The sequence below is a fragment of the Phalacrocorax aristotelis genome, chromosome 10 (assembly GCF_949628215.1).
Source record: "Phalacrocorax aristotelis chromosome 10, bGulAri2.1, whole genome shotgun sequence".
NCBI lineage: Eukaryota > Metazoa > Chordata > Aves > Suliformes > Phalacrocoracidae > Phalacrocorax > Phalacrocorax aristotelis.
The window spans coordinates 24,023,962-24,045,523 of record NC_134285.1 but is presented as its reverse complement, the minus strand read 5'-3'; the positions used below and the strand labels follow the sequence as shown (position 1 = coordinate 24,045,523).

The following is a 21,562-nucleotide window of genomic DNA, read 5'->3' as shown; positions in this document are numbered from 1 at the left end:
AGAAGTGACGCAGTCATTGCTGCTAAAGCATTCCCTTTTTCTCCTGGGCAAGTAGCTGTGCTGTTTGCAGCTGCTGCCTGTGGGCAGTACTCCTGGTGAGCAGGAATGCAAGGTGGTTGTGCTGTGCTCGTCCTGATCGAGCAGCCCATCTTGGCTCTCACATGTAATTGTCATGTAATTACATAAACTTATTGCCATATAATAGTCTGTGCAGCATGGCCTGAGCAGAGAAGGTCAGGGGCCAGGCTTCAGCATGTAACAAGAAATAAGAGCTGCTGAAGAGCCTTTAGGCAGCTTGTCCTTCTGATGGCTCTGCAGAAACTTAGTTGATAGAAAGCTGCACTGTTAGCAACAATTGCCTCTAAAGTACCTGAACAATAGTCTCATCAACAAAATGGATTCATTGAAGAGCTCATATTTTTAACTTGTAAATCAGGAGCATTTGAGCTGAGAAGCTCTGCTTTTGCAGCTAGGGAATGCTGTAGAAACTTTCTCCTGTCCTGAGGATTTGAGTGTTGCTAAGCAACAGTGAAGCTCATAGGGGAAATGGATGTTGGATACCTACAAAGGTAGAGCTTGTTCCAGATTGCCTTGGGGAAGTATATCACCTTAAACTTAGTTGTACAGTTTGGAGGACAGGTCAAGCTTTACCTTGTTCAAGCCAAAATGTTAATGTTACACAGATAACTAGTAGTGTCTTTGTGATCAAACTAAGTCTGAGGAATCTGGAGTGATCTGTGGGAACTTCTTCTGTTGACCTGGTTAGGAATGGAGATGTGGTGGTGTACATGTATCTCACTCAAATACCTCATACCTGTACAGCAAGCAAGTGTGGTCTAAGTACCACAAAAGAATTCACTGAAGCGATGTCTGGAGCTTCAAGCCTGGCAGGAATATTCACCAGGCCTGGTGCCACCTTGTGCACCTCCTTGGTAGCTGGTCTCCAAACTGGGGACCATCCAGGAGACTTCAGCTATGAGCCAATAATTCTGATAGTATGGATTTTCAGACTTTTGTGAAGGTATAGTTTTAATAATTGATCATCAATAATTATTAACAAATTGGCTTATCCTGTCTGCCAAAAAGCTGATATGTCTGCATTCATTTAATAGGCTGTCAGCTGCTTGGCTTTCGGGGTGGGCTGTGCTACTGATTTCATGCTTCTGAAGCGCTTTTCTTTGTGGCAGTCTGAGCTATGGTGGTGCTTGGGCTGTATAGAGGTATAAGCTGATACAAGGAAAATCCTGGAGGTCTGTGGAAGTATTGCCTGCAGTAAGGGAAAATTTGCTGATCTCACTTGTGTTGATTGGTTTTTTCTTCAGTAGAAGTAGTAGACTCCAAACTTCTGAATCAGACTTTACCCAGAGGTCATAAACATTTATGGAAACTATAGCATAATTCTCTCTCAGTACTGATTGCAATGAGTGCAATCCCAGTGCTTCCATACAGAGTCTGGTAGAGCTTGCAGCTGGGAGGGAGTGAATCATGAATTCAGGCTCTCTGCAAAGCATGCCGTGTACATCTTGCAGTTCTGGTGAGAGGGATTGTGTTTTGCTTGTGTAGCAGGGTGGGAGAAGGCCCTGGCTGGGGCTGCAAATATAATTAAGATCTGATTTTACCTTCTTTAAGGGGAACCTGCTGCCAGCCTTGTTTTTTTGCCAATTTACAAGAATACGAGCAAACTGCATTTAAGAGAGCAACTAAATGCTGGTGGCGGCTCTCATCCATAGGAGAAATAAGCAATTTAAAGGCACTGATCTACAGGAAATCTTTAAGATCTTATTGCAGCTTGGTGACACCTTGCAGAAGGCAAGGCTCAGTATGGCATTAGATACTTGGGTAACCAAATCCAGGCAAAATCTCATCGATGGTGTTTTGGTCCATGCCTTGGAATATTAAGCTTTTCTTATTAGTATATAAACCCATGCAAGTCAGGGGAACAGAACATAAAACAAAAGCCAGGGTTAGCATGCACAGGTGGAGGATTGCTTTGTGCTGAGTACCTGTGAATATGCAGGGAGTAAAATTAACAATCTGAGCATGTTGCCTCGGTCAAGTGTTTCCTGGCAGCAGTGCTCTAGATCCTCATTGATGACTCCCAGGTGAAAACTCACATTTCAAGTTCTTCACTGATGCTATTGCACCAGCAAATTTCTCAAGTGATTCAGGGCATTAAGAAAATTACGGACCTTTTCGTCCCTTTCCTTCATTTACTGACAGCAGCGTGCAAGATCAGAGTGCAATCCCATCTGGCAGGGATTGACTTTGGTTTGCAAGAGGAGAATAGGCAGCCTCAGAGTGTGAAATGACAGACTCATAGAGTGCCTGATTAAAAGAGGTGGCGTCTGCTGGCATGTAAATAGTCCTCCATAATGTGGCAGATTGCATGCCCGTGAGTGTGCACTGCAGAGTGAGTCAGCCCTGCAGAAAGAGAACAGAGCAGGGTGGCTCTGCAGCAGCAGCAGAGGTAAATGTCCATTAGCAGTCAGTTCAGGCTAGCTAAGGTTGAGGGATGCCTGCTGCCAGATGCTGCCTGCGTAGACAATACCTTCATAGAACTTGCTGACCTCTCTCTTTTTTAACTCTCTCATGTTGGCTTTTCTTTCTAAGGCTGCAGATCTTTTTTTTTACTGCTGTGTTGGAGAAGCATTATTAAGTAGTAGGATTTTATCTGTGATTGCTCAGGGATTGTCTTTCCTTGTGAGACCTGGTTTACAGAGAAGTGTAGTAACCTGGAAAAGTAAATAAGCTTTGGGGAAATAAAAGCCTCATTAAAAGAAACTGATCCCAGAAATGAAGCTGCTGTTTTCAGCTACAGGGTAACAGATCTAATGAAAACAACTCTCAGTAAACCTTGTTTCCTTTGCAGTCTAACCATGGGGATATTGATTTTATGGCTTTTTGCTGTTTCCATACAGCCTTACTGTACAAACCATTGATGTTCCTCAGATGAGAATTACCTCTGTCTCTGACACGCAGAACTTGCCACCTCTGCTCTTAGTGTATCTCTTTCTGCTCTACAGGTATTTACCATCTTTTTCTCTTGACAAAATTAGATTAAACCCAGAGTAAATCTTCCCAGTGCCGCTTATCCTGGAGTGGGAATTTTCTGTTTTAGGGTCAAAGGATTGTGTCCTGAAAAGCTTCTCCATTTTTGTTCCTATTACACGCTAATGAGTGCTGTTCCTTTTCCCTGCCCCTGCTAGCCACCCTTTATTTAGCTCCCAAGACAGTCACAGCTTTGCAACTTGTCTCACTGAGTTTCTGTTGAGCTAGTTCCTGTATCACGGTGCCAAAGCACACAGAAAAAACTCCTCCCCCAACCTTACAGTATGTAAGGCCCAAAGCTTTCCTAGGGGCCAAACCGCAGAGTCCCAAGTGCCTCCCACAAGGTACCTACAGACCATTGATTGTTCTCACTAACCTGTGGGAGTACCAGCTGGGTAGCAGGAGGGTAGGATCAGTGGCTTGTGTTTGCCATCTTCCTTTTGCTGAGGAGGTGAGAGACACTCAGAACAGGCACAAGTCCTGACTCTTCTGAGTTTACCAAGGGGGTACAAGGTGGCTGTTTCAGTCCTGGACCCTCTTTTGTTGCTTTGAGCTGTCCTGTCTTTCCTATTGCATCTGTGCTTTCCTCCTTTGCCTTTGCGAGAGGGTAGAGGGGTGACCTCAAGTGGCAGAGAGCAATAACGACCACCTACAGCTAATGGTTTTATCTGCCTAAGGTAGGCTGGGGAGAAACGCTAGGAAATCGTGTATATTCCCAAGATCGGTAGTGCATTCTCAACTCATAGATGTAAACAGCCTCCCCAGCTCTTGTGTGCATTAGGACAATTTCTTAGACATCTTTGTGAATGCAAGTGGAAAATCAGAAGCCAAGGCTGCGTCTCCACAAGTGCTTCATCTGGCAGCGGTGCTAGCCTCTCTCTGGACACCTAGACCTTCTTTCACATCTGTAGCATGTACTCCCGTTTCTCCCAAGTGTGCTGGTACAACTTCTTACGCTGCCATGCAGTGAATCTAATTTGGGAATTGAGCCAGGTTAAAAATAACTCAACCTGAAGAAAAAAATGTTTGCTAAAGAAAATGCAAGTGTAACTACAGCTTGTGATTCCCTCGGCCTATTACTGGGTAGTAGAGAAAAAGAACATGCAGTTATTAGAGAAGGAGCGTGCAATTATTGGTGATTCAAGGCAGCATTAATTTAATACTAAGAAATAAAAGGAGAACATCCAAAGGGATAAGACTTAAGCAGGACAGATACATGACATAAAGTTGGGCTGGGTGACATACCTACAGCATCGATGAGGCAAATTTCCATACCTTTCATCTCAGCACAGGCTGTTCTGTTCTCCCCAGCAGTACAGAGAGAGGTCTGGGCCAGTTTCCAGCATTCTGATTCAGTAGTTCGCTTTGGGCCTTGCAGCCTAGAAAAATGTTGGATCTCTTCGTTGCCGAAGGGTGAGTGAAGCTGTGTCAATGTGTTGGACCCCGTGGCATGATCCTTTGTAGTGGATTTTATCATACAACGTGATGTATCTGTTATATCAAATAACAGTTATTATCTGTAAGCAGTCAGTATTTGTGTTTATATAGATGTCTCTTCCACTGCCAAGAAAAGTTACTGTCACAAGCCTGTTAGCATGTACGTTCCTATGAAAGTGCCCTGGTTTGGCCACAGGTGGTTTGCATACTGTATATGCCTCTTGACATCGGAATTCAGTTTAGGAGTTTGGAAGAGTACTTCCCTCTTTGCAGAGTCATTTCCTCAAATAAGTAGACCTGAGATCCACTTTTAGGATTCATTTTCTAATCTTCTGGTTTTGGAGTCTTCTTCCTGTACTGGTGAGGTGGGTGTTGGTCTCTTCTCCCAAGTTACTAGCGATAAAATGAGAGGAAATGGCTTCAAGCTGCATCAGGGGAGGTTTAGACTGGATATTAGGAAAATTTCTTCACTGAAAGAGTGGTCAGGCATTGGAACAGGCTGCCCAGAGAGGTGGTAGAGTTGCCATCCCTGGAGGTGCTTAAAAGACATGTAGACGTGGCACTTCAGAGCATGATTTAGGAGGCATGGGGGTGTTGAGTTGATGGTTGGACCTGATGATCCTAGAGGTCTTTTCCAACCTGACTGATTCTATGATCCTAAATCATTCCCACCAATGTGCTGCTGGGTGCCCCAGACGTTGGTAATTTCAGCCACGATGAGTAAAACTTGCCTGAAGCTATTTTTAGCCTCAAATTCCTAAAACGGCACTGCACATAGTTCTCCTGGCCTGAACTAGCATCATTCCCAGTTCTCCATTTCAGGGGCCTTTACTGGCATCCTGCTGATAGTAGGACAGTAAGCTTGTACTGTGGACAAGCACTGACATTATGGAATGATAAGTACAGCAGAAAACCTCATTAAAATTCAGTTCCTGACCAGAAGGGGATGTTATGTTCATGCACAATTATGTTCTCCATCATTAACTTTTCTCTCTGTAATTCATCAGTGGAGCTCACATCAGCAGCCTACCTAGACACAGTCCTTGATGAGGCACTTGACTCTGCGGTATCGTGGGACACCAAACACATGAGTGAGAGTGCTGGCTGGACTGCTACTCTGCAGTCCCTGTGGAGCAAAGAGGGCAGAGGGGAAATGGAAACATCTGCCAGCAGATGTTTAGGAGTAAATGCTTAGATTGTTGGGGACGCTGGCCTTAATTTTAACAAGGCATAGTACTTGCCTTTAAAGAAGTAATGACTTACCTGTCCAGGTTGCAGTAGATTTTTTCCCTGTGCCTGAGACTGAGCTTTAAAGGAACAGTGAAGGGTGAGGTTCCAGAAACCTTACTTTGCTTGAGACAAAGTTTAATTTTGTTAGTGTAATTATTATTGTGCCCAGCCAGATTTCTAACCAGGTACATGCTTTGCAGTGCTTGTCTACCAGCTCTCAAGGGCAAGGATCCTTTGTGACAGGTCCATGCAGCACATTTCGGGCAGCCGGGGGCTGCCATTTAAGAAGTAAATAATCATGAGTCAGATGAAGCAAAGCTTGCACTGTTGATTCATTGCAGAGTGGATGTAGCCTGCTGGCCCCTCGTGATGTGGCATGTATGCTGTCCCACACGTGTGGTGTGCCACAGCAACCAGAGCAGTTCTTCCAGGCAGGCTCATTCCGCAGAGAGGAGCAAATCCACTGTGGCCATTCAAGCCAATGTTACTTATTCACAAATTCACAGATTTACAAGCCATTAGGAATGACTAATTCATCTCCTTTGACCTCTCAGGCCTTTGAACTTTGCCTGATAAAAAGTAATACTTAGCAGGTAACATTTCTTCCACAAAAGCATTCACCTGTCAGCATGTGACATTGACAGTGCCTGTACAAGAGCTGCATCACGGCTCACTAAGGGGCTGCAGGATCCTGGGCTGGAAGATGCCAGGTACTAGTGAACTTGTGAAGGTAAATGTGGCTTGAGCTTACTCTAGTCTGTCCCGGGGCTGACCAATGGTTCTTGAGTGATGATGCTCTGAACAACCTGTGCTGCGGTGTTACCAAGGTAACCCCTCGTACGGAGGCAATATACCCTCCGTATATATATATATATATATATATATATATATATACACGTGTATATATATATATACCTCCGTATATATATACCCTCGTAACACCAATGTAGTTTTAAAAGGTAGGCATTCTTTATTTACAGCGCCGGATGCACAGGGGATTGCTCCTCCTAACATGCATACCTCATTGGCAGGACTTAATTACACATACAAATACATAATCATGATGGGGATATACATATGTAAAGTAAAAAGTGGAGACTTCTGAGACAGTCCCTCCTTTTTGCACAGACTCTGTTGATCCTGGGGGGCTTCTCTGGTGGTCATGGGGAGGAAGGCCAATAGTCCTCCTCACTTCAGCTTTTCACCTTTTTCTTGTAAATCTGCCAAACCATAGTACTGGTCTTATCTAGCTTGGTTGTTGTTCGCTTTCCAGCCTTCCATATGTTGGATAATCTTTGGCCTTAGAAATGCTAATTTAGTGGTAAAAACCCTCTTCTTATCTCTTTGTCTTCATCCTTAGTTCCTTTTCATCCTTGAGCCCACAGTCTGTTCTTTATGTCACGCTCCTTGTAGGTCACCTTGCTCCAACCTAAGATACATACTTACCTTGCTAAGATACATTTCACTGCTACCAATTATTCTAAACTACAAATGAAACGTTATACCCAAAGTCATCACTAATAACCTGTAGGATAATACTGGGTAAAAATAAAAGCATATATCAGAGGAGCTCCCATTTGGAGTCAGTGGACACAGTGGAAAAAGATTCTTCCCAAAACAATTCTCTTCAGAGTATGAAGCAAGAGACAGCAGGAAGTGCGTGCAGGCTGGCAAGAAGGTGGTCTTGGGGAGATGGTTGTTACGAGCAGATGTTGACACCTGCATGATCAGCACAGCAGCTTCTCACCACTCTCCAGCTTCCCTGAGCTCACCGGCTCTGGAGTTTCCCTGGATAAGACAGCTTCCCTTAGGACACACATCACTCTGCCCTGGTATCAAACCTTTTCAAGACCATTTTGTCAGCTCCGCGTTACACGCTGTGGCAAAACACCAGCATACACTGCTGCCAGCCCCCTTAGAGGCTCTGATAGGGAACATTATTCATTTTTATTTGACACTTAGTGTGATTAACCAGACCCAGAGATCAAATACCCTGAGACCCTTGCTGCAGGGAGGTGGGGCAGCAGGCCTCGGATCTTGCTTGGCCGAAGGAGACCCGGGGCCTGCAGGGCAGGGAGGGCCTGCCACCCTCCCCGGCTTCCTGGGCGGCGAGCGGCGTCTCTGACACCACGCTGGTGGCGACGCCAAGCCACAGGCCCGAGAGGTAGCCAGAGCCGAGGGCTGCTGCAGAAAGACACCCGACACCCCTTCCCCAGTTCTCCTTCGCCACCGGCTTTTAAAACAAGGTCGGGGCAGCGGGACCCGCCCGCTCCCCTCGGCCTGGCAGCCGTCCCGCCTCTCCGGCGCCGCCGACCTCCTCAAGATGGCGGCGCCCTTGCCATGATGGCGGCTCCTCGGGGGATGGTCACGTGGGGTGGGGCGGGGGAATCCCGGTGCGTCAGCTGAGCGTGCTCACGTGATTGGGAAGCGGCGGCGCTGCGGGGTACGGCCGGTGTCCGCCCCGCCCCCTGGTGTCCCGGTCCCCGCCGCTGCCCGGCGGAGTGGGGGCTGGACCGTGCCCGCCGGCCCTGACCGTTTCCCGCGGCGGGGCCTGGCCGTACAAGGCCGGCCGGGGCCTTTTCCTCACAGCGTCCGCCCGGAGCCCCGGGAAGAGGCGGGGGCCTACCCGCCGCCTGCCCCCGGGGTGGTGCTCCGGCCCCTCCGCCCCTCACCGGCTCCCCGTTCCCGCGGCAGCCGTTCGCACCGGAGCCGCGGCCTTACCCCGCTCCGCCACCCCCGGTCACGGTGGCGGGTCCCCCCGTACCCGTCGGCTCCCGCAGCCCCACGATGCCGTCCAACAAATCCGTCTCGGACGCGCCCATCGTCCAGTTCACCAACTGCCGCATCCTGAGGAGCCACCAGCTCCAGAGGTGAGGGCTGCCAGGGTACCGGGGTTGCTGGGGGGTGCCGGGGGGTGTCGGGGCTCACGGCGGGGCCGCAGAGCTGACCTGGAACCTGGAGCGCCTGAGGGACTGTCCCCAGGTCCCCCAGTGCATCAGCCGTCGACCCTCGCCCCCCGCGCTCCCACCGTCCCTCGTCCCCTGCACCAGAATTCTGAAGGAGACGAGGCGTGCGCATTGTACAGCCCCTCTCTGCTCCCTTACTCTTTCCTTTTGCCTCTTCTGCCAGCCCCTGGGCCCCTTGCCCATCGCCACCACATTTGACAGGCAGCCCATGAAAATCCTGTTCCCGTGAGTTTTGTAAAGCCAGAGGTGAGGCACAGAGAGGGCTGCCAGTCTTGCCGCAGGAAGAGCAGCCTTGCCCTAGTAGACACCAGAGACCCAATGGCAGAGGGTGCCAGTGGGGTCTGCCCTGTCTGAGGCCACCCCTGTCACTGGGGCCACGGCCACCTGCTCCCGTGTGCTCCACCACAGACAGTAGAGATGCTTGGTGTGCATGTAACTGTCCCTGCAGGGAAGACCTGTGGGTGCGCGAGGGCAAGATCCTCAACCCAGAGAAACTCTTCTTCGATGAGAAGGGCTCTGCCGACATCCAGCTGGACTGCAAGGACAGCATCATTGCCCCGGGCTTCATCGATGTCCAGATCAATGGTATGGCAAAGCCACGTGCACTCATGGGGGAGTGGGGAGTCCTGGGTTTGTCCATCACTGACCTTCAAACCCTGCTGTGTGTGTACTGTCCCTGACCAAGCACATTTGAGCTGCTCGCGAAGATGTGAGCCACTGAACTAATGATAAAGAACAATTTTGCCCATGGTTGCTGCTGTCACACAACTGATCCCCTTTGGCTGGGTGGGGTTTTCAGCCCTGCTTTCCTCTTAACCTCATTTTCATCAACACTCCCTGCCCCTGCACTGGCAGGATGCCTGCCCTCCCTGTCCAGAACGCAGGGAAGACAGAGCAGGACTTCTCAAGGGAACAAACCTTACCTGCAGTAGCTATTTCCTGAGGGTCAAGAGAGGGTTGTTCTATGGTAGCTCATGTTGGAAGTTAGATCCCCTCTTCACTGGGGCATTCTCAGATTTTGCACTGCATCAAAATAAAACGATGCAAAACTCTGGGATGCTGTGGGGAAAAGACTTCATCAGGATAGAGTTGGTTGGATTTGTACTCGTGGAGCCTTGCCAACAGGTCATGGTTGTAGGAGACTCCCTTCTGAGGGGAACAGATGGCCTAATATGCTGGGCAGACCCTCATAATGAACTCTGCTGCCTCCCAGGAGCGCAGGTTAGAGATATCACTAGGAAACTTCCTAGCCTGGTATGGCCCTCAGACTACTACCTGTTACTGCTCTTCCACGTGGGTGGGTGATGAAGTTGCAGTAGATAGCCCAAGGGAGATTAAAAGAGACTTCAGGGCCTTGGGATGGTTAGTGAGGGAATCTGGGGCACGGGTTATTTTTTGCTCCTTCCTTCAGTTGTGGGCACTGATGTTGGAAGGAACAGGTGAACCCAATCTATCAACACGTGGCTCCATGGCTGGTGTGACTGTCACAACTTTGGGTTTTTTGACAATGGGATGGCCTACTTGGCACCAGGATTGCTGGCATCTAATGGGAGCCACCTTTCTCAAAGGGGAAAGAGGATCTTTGCTCTGAGCTTGCGAGGCTCATTGACAGAGCTTTAAACTAGAGGCAAAAGGGGAGGGGGAACATATCATAATTGCGTGTGACAAGCTGAGGGATGATACACAATGGTTAGAGGGACGGCCTGCTAGTATGAGCCCCCAGCCTGTTGTTCAGAGGCATGCTGGGGACACTGCAGCACAGTCAAAGTCTTGCAGAGATGAGCTGGGGGCTCTTGAGGTAGTAGGAGCCAACAATGAAACTTCCGTGAAACACCTCAAGGGAATCAAGGGGTGTTCCCCTAAGAAGGTGACACAGCCCACAGCCCAGATGAAATGCCTCTACATGAACACACACAGCATGGGAAACAAACTGGAGGAGTTGGAAGCTACCGTGCTGCTAGAAAGCTATGACCTGGTTGCCATTACTGAAATTTGGTGGGATGAATTCCATGACTGGAATGTGGCTATCAATGGCTACAGGTTGTTCAGAAGGGAAAGGTGAGGAAGGAGGGGTGGAGGCATTGCTCTCTACAGCAAGAAATGAATAGATTGTGAAGAGCTGTCCCTGAAGAATAACCATGAGCAGGTTTGAAAGCTTATGGGTAAGAACCAGAGACAGAGGCAACAAAGGGAACCTTGTGGTTGGTGCCTACCACAGGCTACCTGATCAAGCCTTCTTCCTCCAGCTCCAGGAGGCTTCACACTTGCAGGCTCTCATCCTACTGAGGGACCTCAACCACCCCATCATCTGCTGGAAAAGTAGCACAGCAAGCTGTAGGCAATCCACGAGATTCCGAGAATACATTGAGGATAACTTCTTAAGCCAGGTAATAGACACCTGCACCCAAGGGGATGCAGCACTAGACCTGATGGCCACCAACGCAAGTAAGCTCATCGGTGACATCAAGACTGGAGGCAGCCTGGGCTGCAGTGATCACGCATTGGTGGAGTTCACACTCCTGAGGGATACGGGAGAAGCGAGGAGTATAATCAGGACCCTAAATTTTAGGAAAGCTCTTCAAGGAATTAGTCAGAAGGAGCCCCTGGGAAACGGTCCTCAGGGGCAAGAACAGAAGAGAGCTAGCAGATCTATAAGGACACATTCCATAGAGCGCAACAGCTCTCAGTCCCCAAGTGTAAGAAATCTGGCAAGGAAGGGAAGAGACCAGCATGGCTGAGTTGAGACATGCTGGTCAAACTAAAGAGCAAGGGGGAACTGCACAGGCAGTGGAAGCAGGGACAGGTATCCTGGAAGAGTATAGGGACACTGCCTGGTTGTGCAGGGGTGGGGTCAGGAGGGCCAAGGCACAGCTGGAGCTGAATTTGGCAAGGGATGCAAAGAACAATAAGAAGGGCTTCTACAGGTATGTCAACCAGAAAATGAAGGTTAAAGAAAGCCTTGTTCATCTTGTCCCCTGATGAATGAGAATGGCAATCTAGTATCAACAGATGAGGAGAAGGCTAAGGTACTCAGGTACTCAACAACTTTTTCGCCTCAGTCTTCACTGGTAGCCTCTCTCCTCACCCCTCCCGAGTCAACGGACCACAAGATGCAGACCAGGGGGGTAAAGCCCTTCCCACTGTAAGGGAAGATCAGGTTCATGACCATCTGAGGAACCTGGACATACACAAGTCTATGGCACCTGATGAGATGCACCCAGAGTCCTGAGGGAATTGGCTGATGTAGTTGCCAAGCCACTCTCCATGATATTTGAAAAGTCACGGCAGTCAGGTGAAGTCCCTGGGTTCTGGAAGAAGGGAAACATTGCACCCAATTTTAAAAAGGGTAAAAAGGAGGACCCAGGGAACTACCAAGCTGTCAGCCTCGCCTCTGTGCCTGGGAAGATCATGGAACAGATCCTCTTAGAAACTATGCTAAGGCACATGGAGGACAGGGAGGTGATTCAAGACAACCAGCACGGCTTCACCAAGGACAAGTCTTGCCTGACCAACCTAGTGGCTTTCTATGATGGAGTGACTGCATCAGTAGACAAGGGAGGAGCTACAGATGTCAACTATCTGGACTTCTCTAAGGCCTTTGACACGGTCCCCACACCATCCTTCTTTAAACTGGAGAGATACGGCTTTGATGGGTGGACTGTTTGGTGGATAAGGAATTGGTTGGATGGTCGCATCCAGAGGGTAGTGGTCAATGGCTTGATGTCCAGATGGAGACTGGTGACAAATGATGTTCCTCGGGTCCATACTGGACCAGTGCTGTTTAATGTTTTCATCAGTGACGTAGACAGCAAGATCATGTGCACCCTCAGCCAGTTTGCTGATGACTCCAAGCTGAGTGGTGCAGTTGACCCACCAGAAGGATGGGATGTCATCCAGAGAGACCTGGACAAGCTGGAGAGGTCGGCCTGTGAGAACCTCATGAGGGTCAACAAGGCCAAGTGCAAGGTCCTGCACCTGGGTTGGGGCAACCCCCAATATCAATACAGGCTGGGGGATGAAGGGATTGAGAGCAGCCCTGCGGGGAAGGACTTGGAGGTACTGGTAGATGAAAAGCTGTACGTGAGCCAGCAATGTGCACTTGCGGCCTGGAAGGCCAACTGTATCCTGGGCTGCATCGAAAGCAGTGTGGCCAGTAGGGCGAGGAGAGAGGTGGTTCTGCCCCTCTACTGTGCTCTGGTGAGACCCCACCTGGAGCACTGGGTCCAGCTCTGGAGCCCGTAGCACAAGAAGGACATGGAGCTGTTGGAGCGTGTCCAGAGGAGGGCCACAAAAATGATTTGAGGGCTGGAGCACCTCTCCTATGAGGGCAGGCTGAGAGAGTTGGGGTTTTTCAGCCTGGAGAAGAGAAGGCTGCGGGGAGACCTTATTGCAGCCTTTCAGTACTGAAAGGGGGACTGTAGGAAAGATGGGGCAACCTTTTTAACAAGGCCTGTTGTGACAGGACAAGGGGTAATGGTTTTAAACTAAAGGAGGGTAGATTTAGACTTGATATAAGGAAGGAATTGTTTACAATGAGGGTGGTGAAGAGCTGGAACGGGTTGCCCAGAGAGGTAGTGGAGGCCCTGTTCCTGGAAACATTCAAGGTCAGGTTGGATGGGGCTCTGAGCAACCTGATCTAATTGGAGATGTCCCTGCTCACTGCAGGGCCGTTGGACTAGATGACCTTGAAAGGTCTCTTCCAACCCAAACCATTCTATGATTCTATGAATGTAGGACAGGAGAAGTGCTGGTGGAGCTCTTTGCTTCTGGTCAGTGCTGTACAAATGGAGCGGCTCACTTGGGTTACACGAAATGTTTCTTCAGCATTTTCAGAGGGGAAGCTGCAGCTTCACCTCTGTTTTGTTCATGGTGCAGGAGGCTTTGGGGTTGACTTCTCCCTGGCTACAGATGACTTCAAATCAGGGATTGACCGGGTCAGTCAGAAAATCCTCTCCCATGGAGTGACTTCCTTCTGTCCCACCCTGGTGACCTCTCCTCCATCTGTGTACCACCAGGTAAGTGACTTTCTCCCCCTCTCACCCACAGGGTGATAAAGGGCTGAGGTTGGTACCAAGAGGTGAGAGGACCAAGTCTGGTTCTGCAGAGACTGGGACAGCTGCCTTGGCAGAAAAGCTGTGGGCATGAGGAGCTGGACTTTACGCCTGGATTTCTTGTCCTTAACCTTTAGACTGCTGGCACAGTGATGTCTCCCAGGCCAGCTTTGCACAATGGGGCTTGCAGTTGGCTTTTTATTTGAGAACTGTTTGGCTGATGGTCCCAAGTGGTCCAGCTACAAAGCTTTCTCCGGACCCAAGGTTTGGGTTTGCTTCAGCAGGCTGGGCTGCTGTGTCTGGGGTGCCATGACTGACCAACCCCTTTCTCTAGGTTCTCCCTCAGATCAGTATAAGAAATGGTGGAGCCCACGGAGCAGGTATCCTGGGTAAGTGGTTTTGTCCCTCACGCTCCTCTCTGGTGCTACCCTAGGTAGGCAATTATCTTGTTTGTTGTTAAGGGGAAAGAAGCTGCTGTAGGGACAGCTAAAATGGGGGCTGGAGCTCTTTCAATGGGAGGGATGCACAGGTGGGCACAGACCTGCTTTCTCCCTCACCTATGCCTGGCCTTTGCCATGGTCTCTGCCATCGTATACGTATGGCTCCAGCTCTTTTGGGCTCCACAGGGTAATGGCAGTGGGGTGGCTTGGCTCAGCCAGTTGCCAGCACTGCATCTTTTGCTATGCTGAGCTCAGAGTTACCTGACCCATGTGCTTTGCAGCAGGAGAATGGCAAGAGCTTGATTGGAGCAGGATAGACACAGCAGGCTTTTGGTCCTTGGTAGGGAGAGGAAGGGTCATGGCTTTGTGTTCCTGTTTGGGCAGGGGCCCATCTGGAAGGACCATTCATCAGCAAGGAGAAGAAGGGGGCACACCCGGAGCACTGCCTCCGCACCTTCGAGGCAGGTGCCTTCCAGGACCTGCTTGCCACCTATGGGTCCCTGGACTGTGTCCGGATAGTCACCCTGGCCCCAGAGATGAAGAGGAGCAGTGAGGTGATCCAGGAACTCACCAACCGGGGCATCTGTGTCTCACTCGGTAAGGGCTGGGGAGGAGGAGGCTTAGGGAGGCTCCATCTCCCTGTGCCACACGGGCCAGGCAGCCCCTCTCCTGGGGCCGTAGCATCTCTAATGGTGTCTCAGTGCAACTGGACGGGGTGGGATTTTCTTTTGCCTGGCCTATGTGGAGGTGACAGACCTGTCAGAAATGGGAACCTCACTTGATTCTGTGAATCTGTCGCCCTTTGTACGGTAAGGGCTAAACTTCATACTGACTGAAAAGCCCCTGCAGTTTCATAGAATCATTAAGATTAGAAAAGACCTATAGGATCATCAAGTCCAACTGTCAACGCAACACCCCCATGCCTCCTAAACCATGCTCTGAAGTGCCATGTCTACACGTTTTTGAACACGTCCAGGGATGGTGACTCCACCGTCTCTCTGGACAGCCTGTTCCAATGCCTGTCCACTCTTTCAGTAAAGAAATTTTCCTAATGTCCAATCTAAACCTCCCCTGATGCAACTTGAGGCCATTTCCTCTCACTCTATCACTAGTAACTTGGGATAAGAGACCAACCCCCACCTCACTACAACCTCCTTTCAGGTAGTTGTAGAGAGCGATAAGGTCTCCCCTCTGCCTCCTCTTCTCCAGACTAAACACCCCAGCTCCCTCAGCCGCTTCTCATCAGACTTGTTTAACACATTTGGTGCTGTGAATACACAGGAAAGACTAACAATCTTACTTTAATAAAGATGTAATTGAGGGTTAATGACGTGAAAAGGTTCAAACTCTGAAGTTCAATCGCTTTAGGCCTTGTTTGACAGGTGAAATAATTTTCCAATGGTTACTGTTGAGTTTTGCTAACTCCATTTTTCAATCAGAAGCACTGTAGGAGATCTCTCCCTCCACTGCCTTGCAGGCCACTGACTTAAAATTGGCTGTGTTTTTCTTGTCCCCTATTTTACAAACTCTTCTTTACCTCAGATCATGAAAAAAATACTTTTTTTAAAAAAAGAAAAAAAGGGGGAGGGAGTTATTCAGGGTGAACTTAAACCTTAAGTGAGAAGGCCATTCATACAGCAGAGCACCTCTTACCTCACAGCCACAGAAAGCAAAGAACCACAGAAAGGCAAAGTTTGCCTGCAGAGTATCAGAGCTGCTGTCTTTCTTGGCAAAGTCCCCACTGTCTCTACTCCCTTGATGGCTCTCTATAAAGCCTTTAATATCTGAGGACAGCAGAAAGACATGTCCTTGGACCTCTAGCCCATCCTGAAGGCAACTCTCTGGGAGCACGGCAGCATTTGTGGTGGCTCTGATGTGAACAGTGAATGTGTTCAGGTGAAACACCCACTGCCAGGGTCTCCCCAGTCATGGCCAGACACCTCTGTGCCGAGACTGGCATCTCAGATCTCAGCCCAGATAGAGTCCTAGTGACAGAGTGTCTTCACTCCTGTAGGGAAATAAATGGAAAGATGAGCAGAAAAATCATGCGTTGGTCTTTGTTCCCAGGTCACTCAGTAGCTAATCTCTCCCAGGCTGAGGAGGCCGTGCGGCACGGTGCTACCTTCATCACTCACCTCTTCAATGCCATGTTGCCGGTGAGTAGCCAAGGACACTTGCCCTGCACTGGTATTGCTTTCAGTGCTTTCTCTCTTGCTCCCCACAGATGCGTATTCTCCACAGTTTGTTTTGTAACTGGCCTTGCAATGAGGTTTCAGCACTGAACCTCTGGCTTCATGTTTCTAGTGCCTGATCTAAAAGAGAGTCAAGGCTGTAGCAGACTCTAGAAGTTCAAGGAAATGCCCAGATTTGTCTGGTAAAGGATGGAGCACCCAACTGCCAGGCACTGTTTGATAGAGATGGCAGCTGCATCCCCTGATGGGAGGAGTCTCAGCCCACAAGTCCTGGTGCTGCTCCACAGCTTGTCCTCTCTCCCCTTGGGCAGTTCCACCATCGCGATCCTGGGATCGTGGGGCTGCTGACAAGTGACAAGATTCCTGCTGGGCGGAGAGTCTTCTATGGCATGATCTCTGATGGCATCCACACCAACCCTGCCGCCCTGCGAATTGCCCACCGAGCCCACCCCAAAGGTGAGCCATGCCGGGCCTGCGCAGTGCCACCAGCCATCCCAAGCACTGTGCCGTCTCCTGCAAAACACCCGTGCAATTGCTGTGGCATGCTGCCCTCGCTGCCTGAAAAAGGTCACAGCCACGTGTGCTGATCCACCAGCCCTCTTGCTTCAGTTGGATGTGGCTAGAGACGTTTTGGTCCCTCTCTGGGAGAACCAGCATGGCACAGTGCTCGGAGCTGCAGCAAGGTCAGCTGCAAAGCTAATGCAGCCTCTTTCCTTGTGTTCCTCAGGCCTGGTGCTGGTGACAGATGCGATCGCTGGCATGGGGCTGGCACCAGGTCGGCACACGCTAGGTCAGCAGGTGGTGGAGATCGATGGGCTGAACACTTACATTGCAGGTAAGTGCTGTTCTGTGAAAGAGCTGGGACAGCACTGTCACTCGTGTCTGTTCCTGGAGAGCTCAGTAGTTACAGTGGTTGTTGTTTGTGCCATCCTCTTGGGTTTTGGTGCCTGATCAGTTAATGGCTCAGTAGTGACTTGACCCTGGGGAGAATGAGGCAGCTCGTGAAGAGGGGGATCGCCCCGTCTTGGTGGAGTGAGGAGGAATCTCAATTTTTAGCTGTCCACAACTTTGAACAGGTTGTTGCCCAATGTCATGGGTGCTAGAAGTTCCAGTGGGGTCAGTGAGGACAAAGAAATCCCACAGATATTTATCGTCCCTTGTCTTTACTGTAACACTGCCACTTCTTGCTAACAAATTTCCCTAAACTGCAAGCAGTTGGAGACTGGGAAGATATTTTGGAGAAGGATCATTCCTTTCTCAGTTCCCTTCCTCCATCTCTGGCAGCAGGCGCCTGCATTGTGAGCTAGAGTTTCACCCAGTCCAGCTAATCTTATGGTGGAGCTGCAAGGTGACATCCCAGAACCTCTCCCTGTGCTGCCAAAGCAGGCTCTCTCTTGCCTTGGTCTGTCACTCAGCAGCCATGGCTGCAGGCACTTCAACTCGCTCCTTGTGTGACGCACGATTTCTACCCTTTTTGGTCACATTATGCTTTCCCACTGCCCCGCTTCTCCTTGCTATGAGTTGTGTAACCTCCTCAGTGCCATCCTGTTCCTCTCCCAGGCACAAAGACCCTGAGCGGTAGTGTGGCGACCATGGACACGTGTGTGCGACACTTCCAGGAAGCCACAGGTGAGCGAGCCTTGTCAACAAACTATTGCTCCCTACGTTGATTTGGGAAGACGTCTTGCTCTTACCAGCTGTGCCCGCTCCACCAGGGAACATTCCCTCTTGCCTGAGACATGATGAGAAGGGGTGGGATCAGTGGCACAGGCCCCAGCTGAGCACCTTTTTGAGGGGAGGTTTCATTTTAACGCAAACCACTAATGAGAGGTGAACTCTCCTGCTCCTTTCTCACAAAGGTGAATGATTTTCCCCTCCCCATACCCTAGGTGTTCAGTTCTCCTCTTCCTGCTGTCTCCCATAGGGATGTTTCCCCTCCCCAGCTCCATACGGCTGCGGAGAGGATGTTCCAGCTTGGGTCCCTGACAGGCTGACAGTTGCCTTAGCCAGGGAGGGTTGGCTCGCTCTGGCAACTGGGCTGTTTGCTGCCCTAATGCCTCCCCCTTCTCTGTCCAAGGGTGCTCGGTAGAGACCGCATTGGAGGCAGCGTCTCTGCATCCCGCCCAGCTCCTGGGGATTGAACACCAAAAGGGGACGCTAAATTATGACTCCGACGCAGGTACTGGTATGGGGAGAGCAGGTACTGGTATGGGGGCAACAATGTGAGGGCTCCTGGATGCTGGAGCAAAGCAGGGGCTGCTGCGAACACAGAGTCATCCCCTGCTTCAGTGGGCGCTACAGGGAGACTCACTCTGCCTGGGATTTGCTCCATGCTTTTCCTCTGGGCTTCTGCTCCAGTGGTTTTTCCCTTGGATGCTGGTGGTGTTTTGTGAGCCCTTTGGAGAGGCCCCCACGTATCAGCCAAGGATGGAGGGAAGCAGAGCTGCCATAGCAAGGATGGTACCACACTGCTGTCCTGCTGCCATGTTTGGGGGGAGAAGCTCTTACCCATGGAGCCCAGCTCCTCCTAGCCAGCTTCAGCTGCTCCATTTATCTGACAGCAGCTTCCTTTCTCTCTTGTCCGATGCAGATTTCCTGATGCTGAATGACGGTCTGTATGTGCAAGCCACGTACATCGCGGGTGAGGAAGTCTGGAGACAGGATGCGTTAGGCATGTGACACTGGGCTGTCCTGGTGCCCTCCAAGGCTCCCTGGCACTGTGGTTAGCAGCTTTGGTAACCACCCCACTTCTCTTTTTTTTTTTTTTAATTCCTTCCTGCAACTCCCTTAAAGGAGCCTCATACCAAAGAGCTGTGTTTTCCAGCGCAACTGCTGCTTCCAGTTACAGCCATGCCTGCAACAGATTCGTTGGTGCTCAGTTGGTGGAGTGGGAAAAACAGGCAGATCTGTGTCGGGAGGGATTGTCAGTCCCCAGAGTGACCTGAAGGACTTCACAGCTGTCCTGCACAGAGTCTCCAGACAGCGGTGCTTCTGTCACAATCTTACAGCAGTGTGAAGCTGTCCCAGCCTTTGCACTGTTTTATACAGCACACACTAACCTGCCCCATGCCCGAGGCAGGCTCAAGCCATTTCCATTCCTCTGCCTGTTGTTTGCCTTGCTCCCAGGCAGCCATGGCTGGTTAGACATCAGCTTCCACCAGCTCAGCTCGCAGCTCTTCACATTAAAAGGTTCCTGTTGTGTCAGCAGAAGTTGAGGATCGCATTCTGATCCCCCGGCAGTCCCTCTGTCGTGTGTCCTCCAGAGCAAGGCTGTCACAGCTCACCAACTCAGTGCCGTTGTGAGGCTGTGAATCCATGTGGGCTGAATCCTCAGGGCAGAGATCAAACCCAGGAAAAATGAGGCATTGCTGGTCCTTTGTGCCTTTTCCCTGCATGGACATTGAGTCCACAGCATGTGGTTTTGGCTGGAGACATGGACACAATCCTGCTGCAGAAAGCAATGTTCCACTTAACCCTTTGTTCTGGCTAGATGGATTCTGCAGGCTCTGTGCCCAGCCATACCTAGTAGAGCCTTTGCATCATCTGATGGGTTTGTGCATTCCTCAGGCCACAGAGAGGAAGCTTTTGTTTTAGGGGATGCATCTAGACTGGCAGTGACAGGCTCACAAGCCCTCAGTCCAGCCCAGGGACTGACGAGAGGAGAACTGCAGTGGGATTCTGGCCTTTGAAGAGAGTTGCTGATAGCTCATTATTCCTGTGCTCGTTATCTTCTTCAATACTTGACTGTCAGCTCTTTTCCTGACACTTGGACACTTCTGTGCAAAGACTGATGCTGATTTCAAGCCTACCGCAGTTAGAAAAGCCTTGCAATAAGTCTTAGACAACCTCTGACGAGCCTCAAACCCATTAGATGGTTTTTGTAGTGGGGGAGGACTTAGACAAGGGCTAAGTCTTAGCAAGGGTAGAGGTTGTAAGGCAAGACCTGGTTGGGATTGGCAGAAGTGTGCCGATTTTTCCAGTACCTTTTTATAACCTTTAACAGCAGCATTTGGAAGTGCTTTCCCAGCACTTTAGAGCTCTGCTGGAATAACTGGCAGCCCTGGAGAATTTCTAACATCAACTGCCAGTGTCAGCAGAAACTATAACCTCCACGATTTGAAGCACTTGAAAGAGACATCAAATAACGTACTGTGAAATGTGATATGCTATGGCATTGCAAATCGCAGTGGGGGCACTTTTGACTGCTGTGGAAAAAAGGAAAAAAGTGCATATGAAACAAGGTGTCTAACTTTTTTTATTTACAAAATTAAATAATCAAAAGGAAATCTAAAATAGAAATGGAATTAGGCAATACCTGTATATGTGTATTACCCTTTTTTTGTCTGCTGAAAATATGCTGTATCCTACCGAGAGTGTTGTATGGTGGCATGCTGTGTATCCCCTGGGCCCCTGCCTCTTACAGAATCCTAGGATGTCCTGAGTTGGAAGGGACCCACAAGGATCATCGAGTCCAACTCCTGTCCCTGTGCAGGACAACCCCAAATTCACACAATGTCTCTGAGGGTGTTGGCCAAGTGCTTGGTGCCATGATGCCTCCCTGGGGAGCCTGTTCCAGCGCTCCAGCACCCTCTGCGTGAAGAGCCTTTTCCTAAACCTCCCCTGGGGCATCTTCCTGCCATTCCCTCGGGTCCTATCGTTGGTCACCAGAGAGAAGAGATCAGCGCCTGCCCCTCCTCCTCCCCTTGAGAGGAAGCTGCAGAGCGCCATGAGGTCTCCCCTCAGGCTCCTCTTCTCCAGGCTGAACAAACCAAGTGATTTCAGCCGCTCCTTGTACGGTTTCTCCTCTAAACCCTTCAACATCATGGTCCTTCTCTGGACACTCTAGCAGCTTTGTACCCTTAATGTACTGTGGCGCCCAAAACTGCACACAGCATTCGAGGTGAGGCCACATTGATGGGTGACAACATCCCTCTCGACGGGGACAACCCGGTGTTGGTCCGTGGTGACCCCGCTCCCGAAGGCGCCGTGGGGTTTGGTCCCAAGGAAGAGGGCGGCCGCAGCCGACACCCGGCGTCCCGCCGTGGAAATGCGGCCCAGCAGCTCCCCGCGGGGCTCGGGGGAGAGGAAGGCGAGCTTGTGGGGGGACAACCGCACTGCAAAGGGGGGAGCTGGGCTCCTCCCGTCCGCCTCCTGCCGACGCCTTCCCACAGGGGAGGATCGCCGGCCGCACCGGGCAG

General features: G+C 50.3%; 1 protein-coding gene across 1 annotated transcript; it reads left to right on the top strand.

Annotated features, from left to right (window-relative positions):
- The first annotated feature begins 8,133 nt into the window (after positions 1-8,133).
- AMDHD2 (amidohydrolase domain containing 2) lies at positions 8,134-20,735 on the top strand. Its single transcript, XM_075105872.1, has 11 exons — positions 8,134-8,585; positions 9,130-9,266; positions 13,557-13,696; positions 14,067-14,121; positions 14,557-14,769; positions 16,240-16,328; positions 16,676-16,820; positions 17,092-17,199; positions 17,925-17,993; positions 18,442-18,543; positions 18,955-20,735. Exons 1-11 carry the CDS (start codon positions 8,503-8,505, stop codon positions 19,041-19,043), a joined length of 1,230 nt encoding a protein of 409 aa, XP_074961973.1. The 5' UTR covers positions 8,134-8,502; the 3' UTR covers positions 19,044-20,735.
- Positions 20,736-21,562: the final 827 nt, after the last annotated feature.

Coding starts and splice junctions, on each gene's coding strand:
- AMDHD2 (XM_075105872.1), top strand. CDS start 8,503: ATGCCGTCCAACAAATCCGTCTCGGACGCGCCCATCGTCCAGTTCACC. Junction 13,697..14,066: donor CTCCATCTGTGTACCACCAG/GTAAGTGACTTT, acceptor CCCTTTCTCTAG/GTTCTCCCTCAGATCAGTAT. Junction 14,770..16,239: donor GGGCATCTGTGTCTCACTCG/GTAAGGGCTGGG, acceptor CTTTGTTCCCAG/GTCACTCAGTAGCTAATCTC.